Source organism: Dreissena polymorpha, chromosome 7 (genome assembly GCF_020536995.1).
Source record: "Dreissena polymorpha isolate Duluth1 chromosome 7, UMN_Dpol_1.0, whole genome shotgun sequence".
NCBI classification, from domain to species: domain Eukaryota; kingdom Metazoa; phylum Mollusca; class Bivalvia; order Myida; family Dreissenidae; genus Dreissena; species Dreissena polymorpha.
In genome coordinates, this window is record NC_068361.1 from 56,345,226 (window position 1) to 56,358,929 (window position 13,704).

At 31.3% G+C, this 13,704-nt stretch overlaps 1 protein-coding gene and 2 long non-coding RNA genes across 3 annotated transcripts; all 3 read left to right on the top strand.

Annotated features, from left to right (window-relative positions):
• The first annotated feature begins 804 nt into the window (after window positions 1-804).
• LOC127838374 (uncharacterized) lies at window positions 805-2,598 on the top strand. The gene is made up of 3 exons (XR_008029793.1): window positions 805-913; window positions 1,022-1,062; window positions 2,517-2,598. It is a non-coding gene; the product is annotated as an uncharacterized LOC127838374 (long non-coding RNA).
• Window positions 2,599-5,645: 3,047 nt separating this feature from the next.
• LOC127839722 (adhesion G-protein coupled receptor D1-like) lies at window positions 5,646-7,259 on the top strand. Its single transcript, XM_052368107.1, has 5 exons — window positions 5,646-5,754; window positions 5,932-6,001; window positions 6,233-6,299; window positions 6,509-6,594; window positions 7,052-7,259. The coding sequence occupies exons 1-5, from the start codon at window positions 5,664-5,666 to the stop codon at window positions 7,257-7,259; spliced, it is 522 nt and encodes a 173-aa protein (XP_052224067.1). The 5' UTR covers window positions 5,646-5,663.
• A 260-nt stretch (window positions 7,260-7,519) lies between these two features.
• LOC127839326 (uncharacterized) lies at window positions 7,520-11,157 on the top strand. Its single transcript, XR_008030291.1, has 3 exons — window positions 7,520-7,564; window positions 7,841-7,909; window positions 8,731-11,157. It is a non-coding gene; the product is annotated as an uncharacterized LOC127839326 (long non-coding RNA).
• The last annotated feature ends 2,547 nt before the right edge of the window (window positions 11,158-13,704 follow it).

The window sequence follows — 13,704 nt, forward strand, 5'->3', positions numbered from 1 at the left end:
GGGTTTTATAAATGAATCTAACTGTCCAGTAGCAATAATAAAAACATACGTGTTTAGTGCTCAAACGGTTTCACCGGAGGGAAGTACCGCTTTACAGTGCTTACGCCACGTAGTTATACCCGCTCTTTGTTTGTCTGTCAATCTTGCAATATATTATGTTAGGGTATGTCTGCCCGTCCTGTCAACCAATATGAATAAATCAAAATCGTATGTAAAATATGATCACGACAATTGGTATCAATCGGTATGTATGTTCTTCAGTAAACTAATCTGAAATAACCCAACTAATTTATTTAAACGGAAATTGGTAATACTAGTAAACGTTTTTACTAAAATGAACTTTAAGGTTTTTGGAGATCACATGATTGATGAGTGTTACTTTAAATATAGTACTGTAGTGACTGTTAAATAACTTGCGATGTAAACATGAAACTTCATATGCTTATGATGGCCAATTTGAGGTGTATTCGAAACATAATTCTCCAGGGGTCAAACATGGAGTTAATATAAAAAAATCACACGTTCATACCGAAATATTAAATTATCAATCCCTTATGTTATCATGAAATACTTACAACTTTGCAGTCTATGTGAAACACCGGTAGGGGAGTAACGTAACGCTTTAAACATGGCCAAACCCTTGGTTTAAGGATGCATGCATTCACATGTAATGTTTGTTTCGATAATCCGATAAACAACATGTGTGGTAGCAATCCGGTACGTGTATGCGGCCATTGCAACAACATTCCTTACACTCAACGTTAACAGTCATACAGTTCTTATTATCTAATTGGTATGTTGCAGGTCATCGCACAATAAAGTCATAGTGAACGGCCCTATCATATCGGTTTCGATTTCCGATAACTCTACCAAATTGGAATCACCGATTCATATGACTTTTGAACATGGACAGGTAAAAATCACATGTCGTCCTTTCACTCAAGTACTACCTTCGGCATAATTATGTCCTTTATTTTTATAAAAAGTTGTTTAATTGTGTTTGTGTACATTTTTATTACAGACAAACTTCACAAAGGCATCATGCAACTTCTGGAGGTTTAGGTTAGTTACTTATTCGTCGCCTTTGCCATGTGTGAATGACAACAAATATTCAATTGACTCATCAAATGTTTAATGATGTAAACTCATTTTGTTTTGTGCAATAAAGTTCTTACCTAATCAATAAGTGAGACAATACACAACAAAATATAAGTGTGATTTGAATAAGTGCATTAGACTGTGTCATGATCAGAACATTTATTAAATAATAAATCGCATAAATGTACATGTTTTTAGTTAATTCGTGGTTTTACTAAATTATGGGGACATGATACAAATATATACACATTTAGACAGTTGCAAGTGAAACGTTTCATTTTATTTAAACGTGATCTGTTTTCATTTCTTTCCCGATTATTTCTTTAATGATTTAATTGTTATTGAACTTGATTTTGTTGGCGCTATTACACATACACTGCTTAAACGCTTTTATATGAATACAGTGCTTTGATATATTTCACAAAAGTTATATTCCAATGTTAACTTTGCCTAAAAAAATGATAAATCAATATAGTATTATAATCAAGATACCCCATGTAATTTTAATAAATCCAATTAATCGTTCAGACTATGTTAGGAGTCATTTTATTATGCTTAACAAGTATAAAAATGTAATGCGTATTTAAACGTTTACGTCCCTATCGATGAGGAGGTAACCCGCTCGTAATGCACTGCACGTTGAGATCCTAGCTAAGTTAGGTTATTCTGCTTTGGGATATTAATATTAAAGTACAACGCTTAAAATTATTCTACATGGTTTTAAACAAATGAATTACTGTTACAAATACCGATGTTTTTCGTGTGTTTATAAAGCTCACCATGAGTATTCCGATTTAGAATATATCTTTGCAAATGGTTGCATCTAGATAAAACTAAAGACAATTTAAGGGTCACTTAATTCTTTTTAACAGTATTGATTATATAACTTCGGCGCATGTATTTACCAGCTGTTTAAAAGAAAAACAATCTTTTAAAAGAATTCGCATTATTGGGACTTACATATATCTAATTTAACCCAAATATCATAAATAAACGGACAATGCCAGTGTGTTTCTCAAAATATTATTTAAACAACAAACATTCCAATTGGATGCTCACTTTCCTATCGTGAATGTTAGCAACCAAATATGGAGATTTTGACACACTCTAAACGTTTTAATATATCCGTTATACGACCTTTCGTATATATTTCATTGTAGACTCACAATGACACCTGTGTATAATGTATTCATAATTAATTATACTAGTGTACAGGTTTATGTTGGAGTGTATGTTGAAAATTAATGAAAAAGTAAGTATCTATTGATAGCTGTTGTTTAGGTTAAAAAGCAGTTTGCATGAATACTATTTAGAAGAATTTGTTTATGATTTACGCACTTGTATTCATACTTGTAAAGTGAATAGTTGATACTTTCGAATTCAATACAGTTGGAATAAGTACTTTATTTTCAATTCAGGCCTGGGCAGCTGGGCTATTGGGCCAACGACGGATGCATAAATCAAACTTCAAATGACATTATTACTGTGTGTGAATGCAACCACCTTACAAACTTCGCTGTCCTGATGAGTCCTTTTGTTGAGGTAAGAATATACATAATTTCTATAGATTCAGTCTTGTTACTGAACATGTTATTAAGTCTTATTTGCATGGTATTCTTTAATAGAAATTTATACTAGCAAACTTTACAACGTTAAAGGTATAACATTCTTAATAACCTAATATTATAAAGGTACAACCAGCTTTAAAACTTAAATATCACGTAAAAAGTACCGTGATATCATTTAGAAACACCATGGCATTATCATTATTCACTAAAACATGTGCAAACGTCTATTTGTTGCATGATTAAACTGTTTGTTTAAAATGTAAATAGTTTACCGCATTTATCACAGAAGCAAACACTTGATTTTGGGCATGTGCGTGAAATTACAAAAAGCACAAACTCAACAGTTTACCTGCTTTTATCTTAAAAACCTGTATTAAAGTGATTCTTATGTTTTCATTCACTTTGGAATGACTAAGCCGTCAAAATTAATACAAATACAAAGACACTTTGCTTAAAGCCACACACCTTGAAATGCAATACATGGCTAGTAAATTAAAGTATAAATAAGAAACAAATTTGATCTATGCCAATTAGAATATATCTGGTGGTTACAAGGTAGAAATCCGTCTCTTTTTCGCTTTAAAACTTAAAAAATGATCGCGTTTGTCAAAATGGACGTATACGTCTAGAAATCCTACTTTCGGTTTTAAACGCGGAAACGTTTGAAAAAAATTAAATTACTTGCTTTCTTGGCTATACATATAATTTTATCTATTTCAATTAGAATATATCTGGTGGTTACAAGGTAAAAATAAGTGTTTTTTGCGCTTAAACTTAACAATAATCGCGTTTGTCAAAATACACGTATACGTATAGAAATCCTACTTTCGGTTTTATTTTATAAATTACTTGCTAACTAGGCTATAGATTTAATGACAATTTTGCACACTTTCAAATTGCATCTATATGTATTGATTAACATGTACTTCAATTCAAGGTGTGTGGCTTTAATCTGAGGTACATACATGTATATTGTACATATATTTTTAGTATTATTTTTGTTAATGTAATGTTTCACATCGTATTTATGAAAGTATACTAAATTTATTTTACACATTGACTGCTATGTGCAAAGAGAATTTTGATTATGAAATATAATATTCCGAAAGTATGAATTACAAGAATGTTAACATAAATATTCGGAATAACATGGTATAATTGTAAAGTAAGTGGGATACTTTCAGTATGATATAAGGCTTTATAAAGATATTTCATTATTATTATTAAAATATATATTGTAAGCGCAAAGATTTTTCAACCTACAATTTATAACCTCAAAGTGTAATTTACCGATCTTATTTGTAGGCAGATGAAAAGTCCAGAGGCATACGTATTGTTTCGATTGTTGGCATTTCAGTATCTTCATTGTGCCTACTTCTGACGATTATTGTTTTTGCGATGCTTTGGAGGTTTGTTTTTAGTAGAGTTTACCTTAAAACGTTTTTAAGTTTTAATGCGCTACAAGAAAAATCGGCTTTGAACTCGTGTGCGTTTGTGTATGTACTTCATGTATATTACGTCATAAATTATACGTTTTTCCTATTTGATCTTCCCTGTTACACTAGTACTTGCTATAGAAAATCACAAATACCTTTGACATTTCGCCAACTAATGGTGACATATTCCTTTTTCAAAACTGAGGCTTTTCCTCATACCTGATATATATCTTTATCATACATCTACGTTTATATTGACTTGAGTCTATGTTTAATATAATGATTGTATCAGGTACATCGGTTTTTGTACTTGTAAAGGTTCAAAGGTTCGACATATAACTCGGACTTAACGATAAAGTTTTAATTTCCGGTAGAAATTGATCAGGTTCAATTAAACCAACAAGTTTATACCAATATAGCATACAAAAACTCTTATAGAACAACAAACAGTAAAAAAGTATTTTTAAAATACTAAGTTGAAGTGTTCATGATGTAATTATTAACACGACAAACGTTATACAACATAATTATTTCCGCAAGAATGACTGTAGCAATTAAATTGTTTTTTTTTTTTAATTAATGGTGTAAAGGTATGATCAACAAAATAATAAGTTACTGCCAGATCGTATTGTTATATATCAGACAAATTATTTAAAAAAAAACGGCTCGTTTTTTATTATTATACAATCAATTGCACAAAATGCTAAAAGTAGGATGTTTCGTGCTTAATCAACAGTTCCGTCATGTCACAATGGATTGTGCTCATTTATTATGTCAAAAATGTAACAAAAACGTGTTCAAAATCTTCTATAAAACAGTCATACATATTTGTTTTCAAATTCGACATTATAAATGTTGTACTTGTGTATTCTTGGTAATTCAAGTATATGATTTAGATACGTTCGGAGCGACAGATCCGTTTTGTTGCTGAATCTCATCACTGCGCTTATAATCTCGTACGTGATCTTCATTGGAGGAATCGACCGTACGGAAAATAAGGTTGGTGATGGACATTAAAACTGTCCCAAGCCATTATAAAAGGCTACGTTTCCATCAACTTTAAATCACGTACATATACAACATTCAAGTGCTATTTTAGTAATCATATTTATACAGCTAATACCTGTGAAATCCGTGTAAGATAATTATATAATTTTGCAGAGTATAGAAATGTGAGTGTCGTGTGTTAAAGAGTCAATTGCCATAAGCTCTATTCCAATAAGTGATATAAATTACTTAGTTATGATTTGATATCGTGTTGGCAAACTGAAAAAAAATATACGTTATGTTATTTGTATATCCTTATATAATTCCAAACGGTATATCATTTGTACTTGTGTAAAACGCAGCAGCCATATTTATATTGTTATTGATATTTATCAACATTTCAGCATTTCATTGACAGTTTTGAGAGTGTAACATGTTATAATTTGTTTAAGTTATCTCTATAATTTGTTGAAGCTTTATTCATTTAGTTTGTAAACAAATCAACGTTTTACAGATTGTTTGTACGGTAGTCGCGGCTGCGTTGCACTACATTTATAGCGCCGTCTTTTGCCTCATGCTTGCAGAGAGCATTGGTATTCTGAGTGACGTTATTCTAGTTTTTGCACAAAATTCACCACTCCGCCAGCTGTTAGTGTTTGCATGGGGTAAACCACATTTTATTATATGTTTCCTGTAAACATATGTATATTTAGTACTCAATGCACTAACTTTATACGTGAAGTCATTTTAAGGGATTATTTTTGAATCTTTATTTATAAAATGGCATAGACTCATAACGTCTTCATATTGTAGCCAGTATGCTTTGCTTTCTTTTTTTGTAGGTGTTCCTGTTATCATAGTTGGAAGTACACTGTCAATTACAAAAACAGATGGATATGGCGACGATCATTAGTATGTGCATTGTGCTCCTATGATAAACACAATTTTTATTATATATTACACCTGTTAATATTCTTATTTACTGACACAGCACGTATCTTCTAAAAGGTATTATAATAAAACCATAATCGAGTCTAGAAATTACCGAAGATGTTACAAATTTTAAAATAAGTAATCTTAAGTGGCTCGTTATGTAATGCAACAATGTTTTAAGACCTATATTAATGATGCAGTTTCTTCCAGCTGCTGGTTGTCTCTATCTCGTGGACTCAGATGGGCATTTGTTGGTCCAGCCTTGTTTGTAATACTGGTAATCGTTTACTGATAAAATACTGATTTAAGATAAAAAAGTCGGTATTTTTGTAACTTAATTTAATTAAATAAAGCTCGAACGAATCTTGAATGACGGGAACGAATAGAATATTAAAGATGTTTTACATCTTCAAGCTGTCTGTGTTTGTCGCACATGAATAGAAGAAAGCAAACAAGTGTGTAATCCATGTTTTGTTTATATTTCAGTTCAACGGCATTGTTTTGATCATATTGTTTAAAAAAATGTTTGCTCTAAAAGCCATGGTAGACAAGCCAATTAAAGACAAGATCAAGTAAGATAATTATACATTTACTTATACTACTAAGTGAAACAAGTATATTTGAGCTCGAGCCCGTAAATCAATTACACTTTGCAGAGATTGTATTATTAGAACAAGAAACGTACCAAAATTATTACACTACCATCAACAAAGAAATATGTTGTTATACAATTTAGGGTTTGAGTATCGATACTATTCCAAACATATGATATCATGCGACACATGCATCGTTACACACATACGTACACTACGTTCGTACTAATCTAGCAATAACGTTTATAGCCAATTAGCTCAAAGCACTTTCATCCAATTATATGTGTTACCTTCAATATACTATCTGGTGAACTAGACTTCATATTTAGTCATTATAAATGTATACATGAGTATAATGGCTATGACAACCTGTTGATTGTATACGGAATAGAAAACCGTTTATGTACAACATAAGGTAATAACTTACTTTTTGTAGAACAACTCTTTGGTCTCTCTGCGTGCTCGTGCCTCTGATGGGAGTCTCCTGGATTCTCGGCATCTTCTACGTCAACGAGTCGGCCTCATTCATGCAGTATGTGTTCGCAGTCTGCAACGGTCTGCAGGTTGGTACGCATAGCGCATCAAAGCATTACGTATTATATAAACTTAGAACCTATATGAAAGATCAACGATCGCACAATTAGATTGGTCTTTTGCATTTTATCGCATGCGGATATTATCGAGACGATTTTGTTCGTGTCACATTCGATTCGTTTCATATACAGATGTAACTTTATCTAAAAAAAAATGTCAACAACAACATACAAGCTATAAAGGTCTCGACAATCTTGATGATGTTATTCATTTTTTTGTTTTTTACTAGGCATGTTAAATAGTTTATCAGCATGGCGAAATATAATCTTTTGAAATGTATGTGTTTTTATTACGTTTAAAAGTTTTGTTACAGGGCGTTTATATATTCGTATGCAACTGCGTGTTAAATGAAAAGGTAAACGTCTTATGATATCTAAAATTAAATCTTCCGATTGTTTACAATATATTTGCGATGTATATATACCAATTCAAGTATAACTATTTGTTTTGCATATGCTGATTGATTTTGTCCCGCAAACGAAGTGTTTAGATTGAAATTGTATTTTTGATAATGGTGTCATACAGTATTACATTGTATGTTATATGGGGACAATCCAAATGCGATAAGAACATTCGACATGAGAATTAAGTGAAAATGTATGTGGTGTTTACTATATTTTGCGTTGTTTAGGTTAAAGATGGCTACAAGAAGGAGAAAATAAGGCGCTTAAACGAATCGATGATGAGTTCGTTATCACTGGTAATTTGCATAATGACAAAAGTCAGACTCGAGGCGGAAGACACTCGATTACATGCTTATATCAACATTATATTTTGTTCTCAATTGCATACATGTAAACATTATAAGTGTCATATTGCTATCAACTATCAACTAGTATAAACAGTTACTTTATATCATTTATGCCGCTTAATAGGATATGGTATATGTTCACATTTTAAATGTTTACAAATACATGTAACATAACTCAAGTAAGTATATTTTGTAAGGAGTAATTCTTAAGTAAAGTCATTAATAAATAGTGGTGTACATGTATATACATGAAAGCAAAGCTGGGTTTACAATGAAAAGGACGATTAAAAATAGCTAGATAAACAACATCAACTATTGTTAATAATTTACTCGTCAAGGACTTGAGATGTCGCATATTATCAAAAGTGTTTAGGCTGTTAAAAATACATTTGAAACTTAAATATTAATTAGTGCTTTAGCGCATAGAATTTAAGTCTAAGTTGTTTGGGTTTTTTTGTATTTGAAGGATCTATTAAACATAATAAGATTTAAATAGTTAAATAATCAGATATATAATATAATAACTAACTAGTATAATGTATGATTGATAAGTCGTTATTGTGTTGAACTCATTGACAATTTTACAATGCAAAATATTAAGATACAAGTCATAACCCAACACCATTTTAAACGTTAAGAGATTATACATAAACAAACTACTATTCTTCTGTAACATACGTGTTTACAACCGTATTTATTAACACAAAATGAAAAGGGGCAAGTATATCAGATGACGTGTTGAAAACATTAATTGTTATTCATTGTTTCAGAATCTGCATAACATGTAGAAAGAATCGACCGTGAACGACGTGATTGCGATTAAGACAACACTGAATCCGATCAATCCGTGTATTATGTGCATCCATTTTGGTTCGAACCTTCAAAATGAACGTATAACCAAACTTGGAGCATCAGGAATTTAATGGAATAGGAACGACAAACAACGTGTAAATTTGATTAATTCCCATGACTGATCTTGACGATATCACACATGATATGAATTGAGTGTAATAGAAGTGTTCCATGTTATGTTTTATTCAGATATTCATTATTCAATTATTTATGAGCATTTGAAGGTTTTCGAAGTTTGTATTACCATTATAGAGAAAAAATATCTGATTTATTCCGACCACAAAATCAAATATATGTACGTAAAATAATTAAAAATATAGAACATGTATTGTGTATAATATTTAATCAAATCGTAATGTATAATCAGAAATCACTACTATTATAACTGGTCATAAACTCATGTTTTGTATGTGTATGCTTCATTGTTTCGATTCGGAAACATCATGTATCGTTTAATTTGATGTCGAACCAAATTATAACGGAGTATGTGGTATCTACTGGTTAATAATTTAAAGCAAAAGTGTTATGGTAAAATAAATTACAGTTCTGTATTAGATATGTATACAGTTCATTTGGATATGAGGAATTGTTAGCTTTGTTTCCTAGACGTGTGCGCTTGTTTTTGTAAAATACAGAGTCTTTGCACACAAATTGAGAATCCAAAGTCGCAGATATGCTCAAAATAATATTAGTTATATGTTACAATGACGTTGATATAGAATCAATCAATCAATCAACCAAAGTTGATTGGCAATCTGGCATTCTGTATTTTGCCAAGAAAATATATACAGAAGACATATGGTCAGGGAATCATACAATTATACAAATAAAAGATTAGCAAATATGACAATAGTAACAAATATGTGTGAAATTTAAATACAAATATGTTTGTTAGCATGCAATTATACATCATGTAGACTATTTAAAGCAGAACCTCAAAGTTTAAACGCTTCAATCAAAACAATTTCGAAATTCTTTGAGCTTAAGAACATAAGTACAAAACATAATTTATATGTGTTTATTTATGGTTGGCCATGATGTCCGGATATTATATTTTATACGCATATATAATTGACAACATAATAAAACGTGAAATAACGATTCACAGACATTCTGGTTTCAAAGTTTACACGGGCGTTCTATTAAGGACAATGGGAACTAAATCAAAAATGGCTAATGTGGATTTTTGACATTTCAATGATATACAATCCAAGTATTTTCATGTTCGAAGATTTTTTAGAATTGAAAGTAGAGTTCAATTGTGGACTGTGAAGCTATAGAATCGCTCTACTGTTGAACAAATTGGTCTTTGGTTTACAATATAACAATGTGACACGTGAAATCAGTTGTATAAAGCATAAGTCACTAGCCCCGATTGGCTAACGTTAACTTCAAAGCGTGACATCAGAGATTAATTTTCGCACAATTTAAATTTGTTAAAATATCCATCTGTTCCATAAAAACTTGGTACAATAAAGAAGTTTGGTTATTAACAAATTTCATCCAATAAGACTAAACTCTTTTTTTACATAAAACCGCTAGAACAAATTTACTTTTATTTTATACTAACACATCCGTATATACATTACACAATGTTACTAGTTTCATGTTACTTATCAGTAAGTCCTAATGTATGTAAATATATCAAATATGCCTTTTTTTTAAATACAATCCCAAATAATACTGTGTAATACATTTTATTACTGCTTCGATAGAACATACGTGTTTTGCAATCGATGTTGTTTATTTGTATTTATAGAGTCTGTCTGTCTGTCTGTCAATCTATATGTCTGTCCGTCTGTCTGTGTATATGTCTGTGTATATGTGTATATGTCTGTATGTATGTCTGTCTGTTGGCTGTGTGTCGTTGTGTGTGTTTGTCTGTGTGTCTGTGTTTCTGTGTATGTATATGGACGGTCTGTCTGTCTGTCTGTCTGTCTGTCTGTCTGTCTGTCTGTCTGTCTGTCTGTCTGTCTGTCTGTCTGTCTGTCTGTCTGTCTGTCTGTCTGTCTGTCTGTCTGTCTGTCTGTCTGTCTGTCTGTCTGTCTGTCTGTCTGTCTATATGCTAGTCTTCTGTGTGTTTGTTAAATATTGCATGTTAATACCGCATAGATAAAACCTTTTAGGCGCAGTTTGATAATCGATGTATACCTTTGAAATGCCTCCATTTTGACTTTCGAAATATTTTAAATTGAAAACATGTACACTTTTAATTATATCCAGCAAAATGTTAATGCCTATATTTTTATTTTGTTTGTATTTATATATTAGCTACACAATTATATAATTCGATGTTTAATAGCCTATTTGTTTAACACTGTATATCTACATGTAGTATACTGTCAATAAATATCTTCAGAGATTGTGACACTATTTTCTTAAAGTGCATGTATATTGCTAAATAAAGTATGTATACTCAAATGGTCTGTCTTGTTAATGCAAATGTGAATATTTGTAGTAAATATTAATCATTATGTAAGCATGTGTTGTATACTACAATAAAAACTCGTTATTAGTATATTTCAGATATAACCCTTATTACAATTTGTTATGAACATGACATTTTATATTGATAAAGACCGCTTTTTGTATTAAAGTATTTAAAAGAAGGTTTACATAAGACCGCACAAACTGGAAATAAATTGTCCGATTTTTGAAGCCATCCTCAGAATTAGGAAATCATACGACGGTTCAAATACGTATATGACCTCCAAAACTAGGTGCCTTGAAACGAAAACGATAACTATTAGTTGAGTGCTCAACAGATATGTAAACTGTAGCTATTGAAACATTATCTTCTTTACATTATATCTGGATCGTTACCATACCCAGGATCAATATATAAATACTATATACAATGCATGCGCATGTATGTCAAACCCTGGGCCAAGGAATGTTAACCTTAATTGCAGATGCATATTTCAAGGCCAGAATTATGCCAAAAATATCATGGGGGATTTGCGCTTTACAACCTAGTAAATCGTCCCAATTTAAGCCATTCACTTTTATAGCCGCTTAGCTGTTAAAAAATGTACAGATGATAGAGCTCGCTATTATTTAAAGTCATCAAAAACTATTTTTTTAGTTTGTCTGGTATATCAGTTATTACTTAACACTACCTTGTCCGCTGTGTATGATCCGGGCACCTTACTTTGAAACAACAGTAACGAATCACGCCTTTGTATTTTTAGTTGAGCAATTCGTGTGAAAATAAAAACGAAATAAGCTTTTTCATTATCTGCTGTCAATTTGAAGATATAGTGTTTTCTTATTTAATATTCAAACATAACTATTATACAAGCATAGTGATGTGTCGAAATAAGCACACATTTGTCTAAATTATTGTTGGTGCTGGTTTAATGTTAGCTATCGTATGCACACTAGGTGAGGGTAACATTACTTTTCTCAAGCCACACATGGTGTTTTTTGTGTTGATATTAATATCACAATTTGGCGTTGTTGTTTTACAATTTCTCTTTATGATCGTGTTAAACAAAATCGAGATGTGTGATAACGACTATAACATGGACATCATCTGGAATCTGTGTTTCGCTATTTCGTTTTTTTCACTTACAGCAAAAAAAGATGTTATATCGGAATATTAATTTGCAATGTCGAATCGTGTATTCACATTTTGGTCCTAATTATATATGTGTGAAAAAAAACAACAGCAAAAGTATGATGCGAAACAACGCGAATACGAATGATTATCACATTAATGGAATAAGTGTTTCTGCATCGTGATGTCGTATGTGTAGCATGTGATTTCGCAGTGTAATATATATGTTAAACAAAAGAAGAATTTCAAAACCAGAAAAATATTTACTCAAGAATAACCATGAACATACAGAATGCAGATTATTAAACAAACAAGTCAAAACGTCTTGTTAGTGCATGTGTGTATTACACTTTGAAAGAAGTCTTCAATGTATATAATATTAAGTTCATTGCATTCTACAAATGCCAATACATGCAACAAAAAATTCTACTTTGAGAACGTTAAAACATGTAAATTACTTTGTTATGCAATTATAATACACATTTACATCACGATATATTTTTTCTGAACATAACCAATTTAAAGTGCTGCTCTGTCGTTCCTTATTGCATTTTTGCTTTATCTTGTAAATATATAGAACGTGCAACGTTTGTGTAACACAATTCTAAACAAATAACCTAAGCGTTGATTGTAAGAAATCGTATGTCAGTAGCGTCCAAAATAATAATGCGCGAGGAACTCGGCCTACCAAAGAATAATCAATTATGAGATAAGGGCGCATTGATGCCATCGTATTAAATAGCTCGATTTAAAATTCAAAACTTGTAAGAAGTGGTACAATAAATCGAGAGTGCCCCTTTATAATATGTATTCCAATTTAAAGACACACATATTTTGGCTGTTTATGTATTAATGGAAGTTCCATTTTCTTTCGAAACAGATGCACGATAAATTATTACCTTATATCTTATTCACAAGACATAACGTGATATTATGATTGAACACATAGAACAAAAGTTAGTCAAATGTATATGATACATAGACCAACACAATTATGAAACACACACTGCCAAATTAACGTGCTTTAGACCCGTCCGTACATCTGACGGTCGGTCGGGAACCTATCATTTTTTAAACAATATATAAACATTCATTGTACCTACAATAATGCAAATACGTATGATGGTTGTTACATGGGGGAAATAGGAGACTTAAAGATAGTTTAGGTCAATATTACAGGTTCGTATAGCTAAATAGTATATGGAGAATAACAGATTACTGCCTGATCTTTGTGTAATATATCAGGTAAGGCTTAGAAGAATATAATGGCAAGGCTTGCCGTGCCGTTATTTTATTCGTGCCGAGCCGGATATTATACACAACGATCATGCAG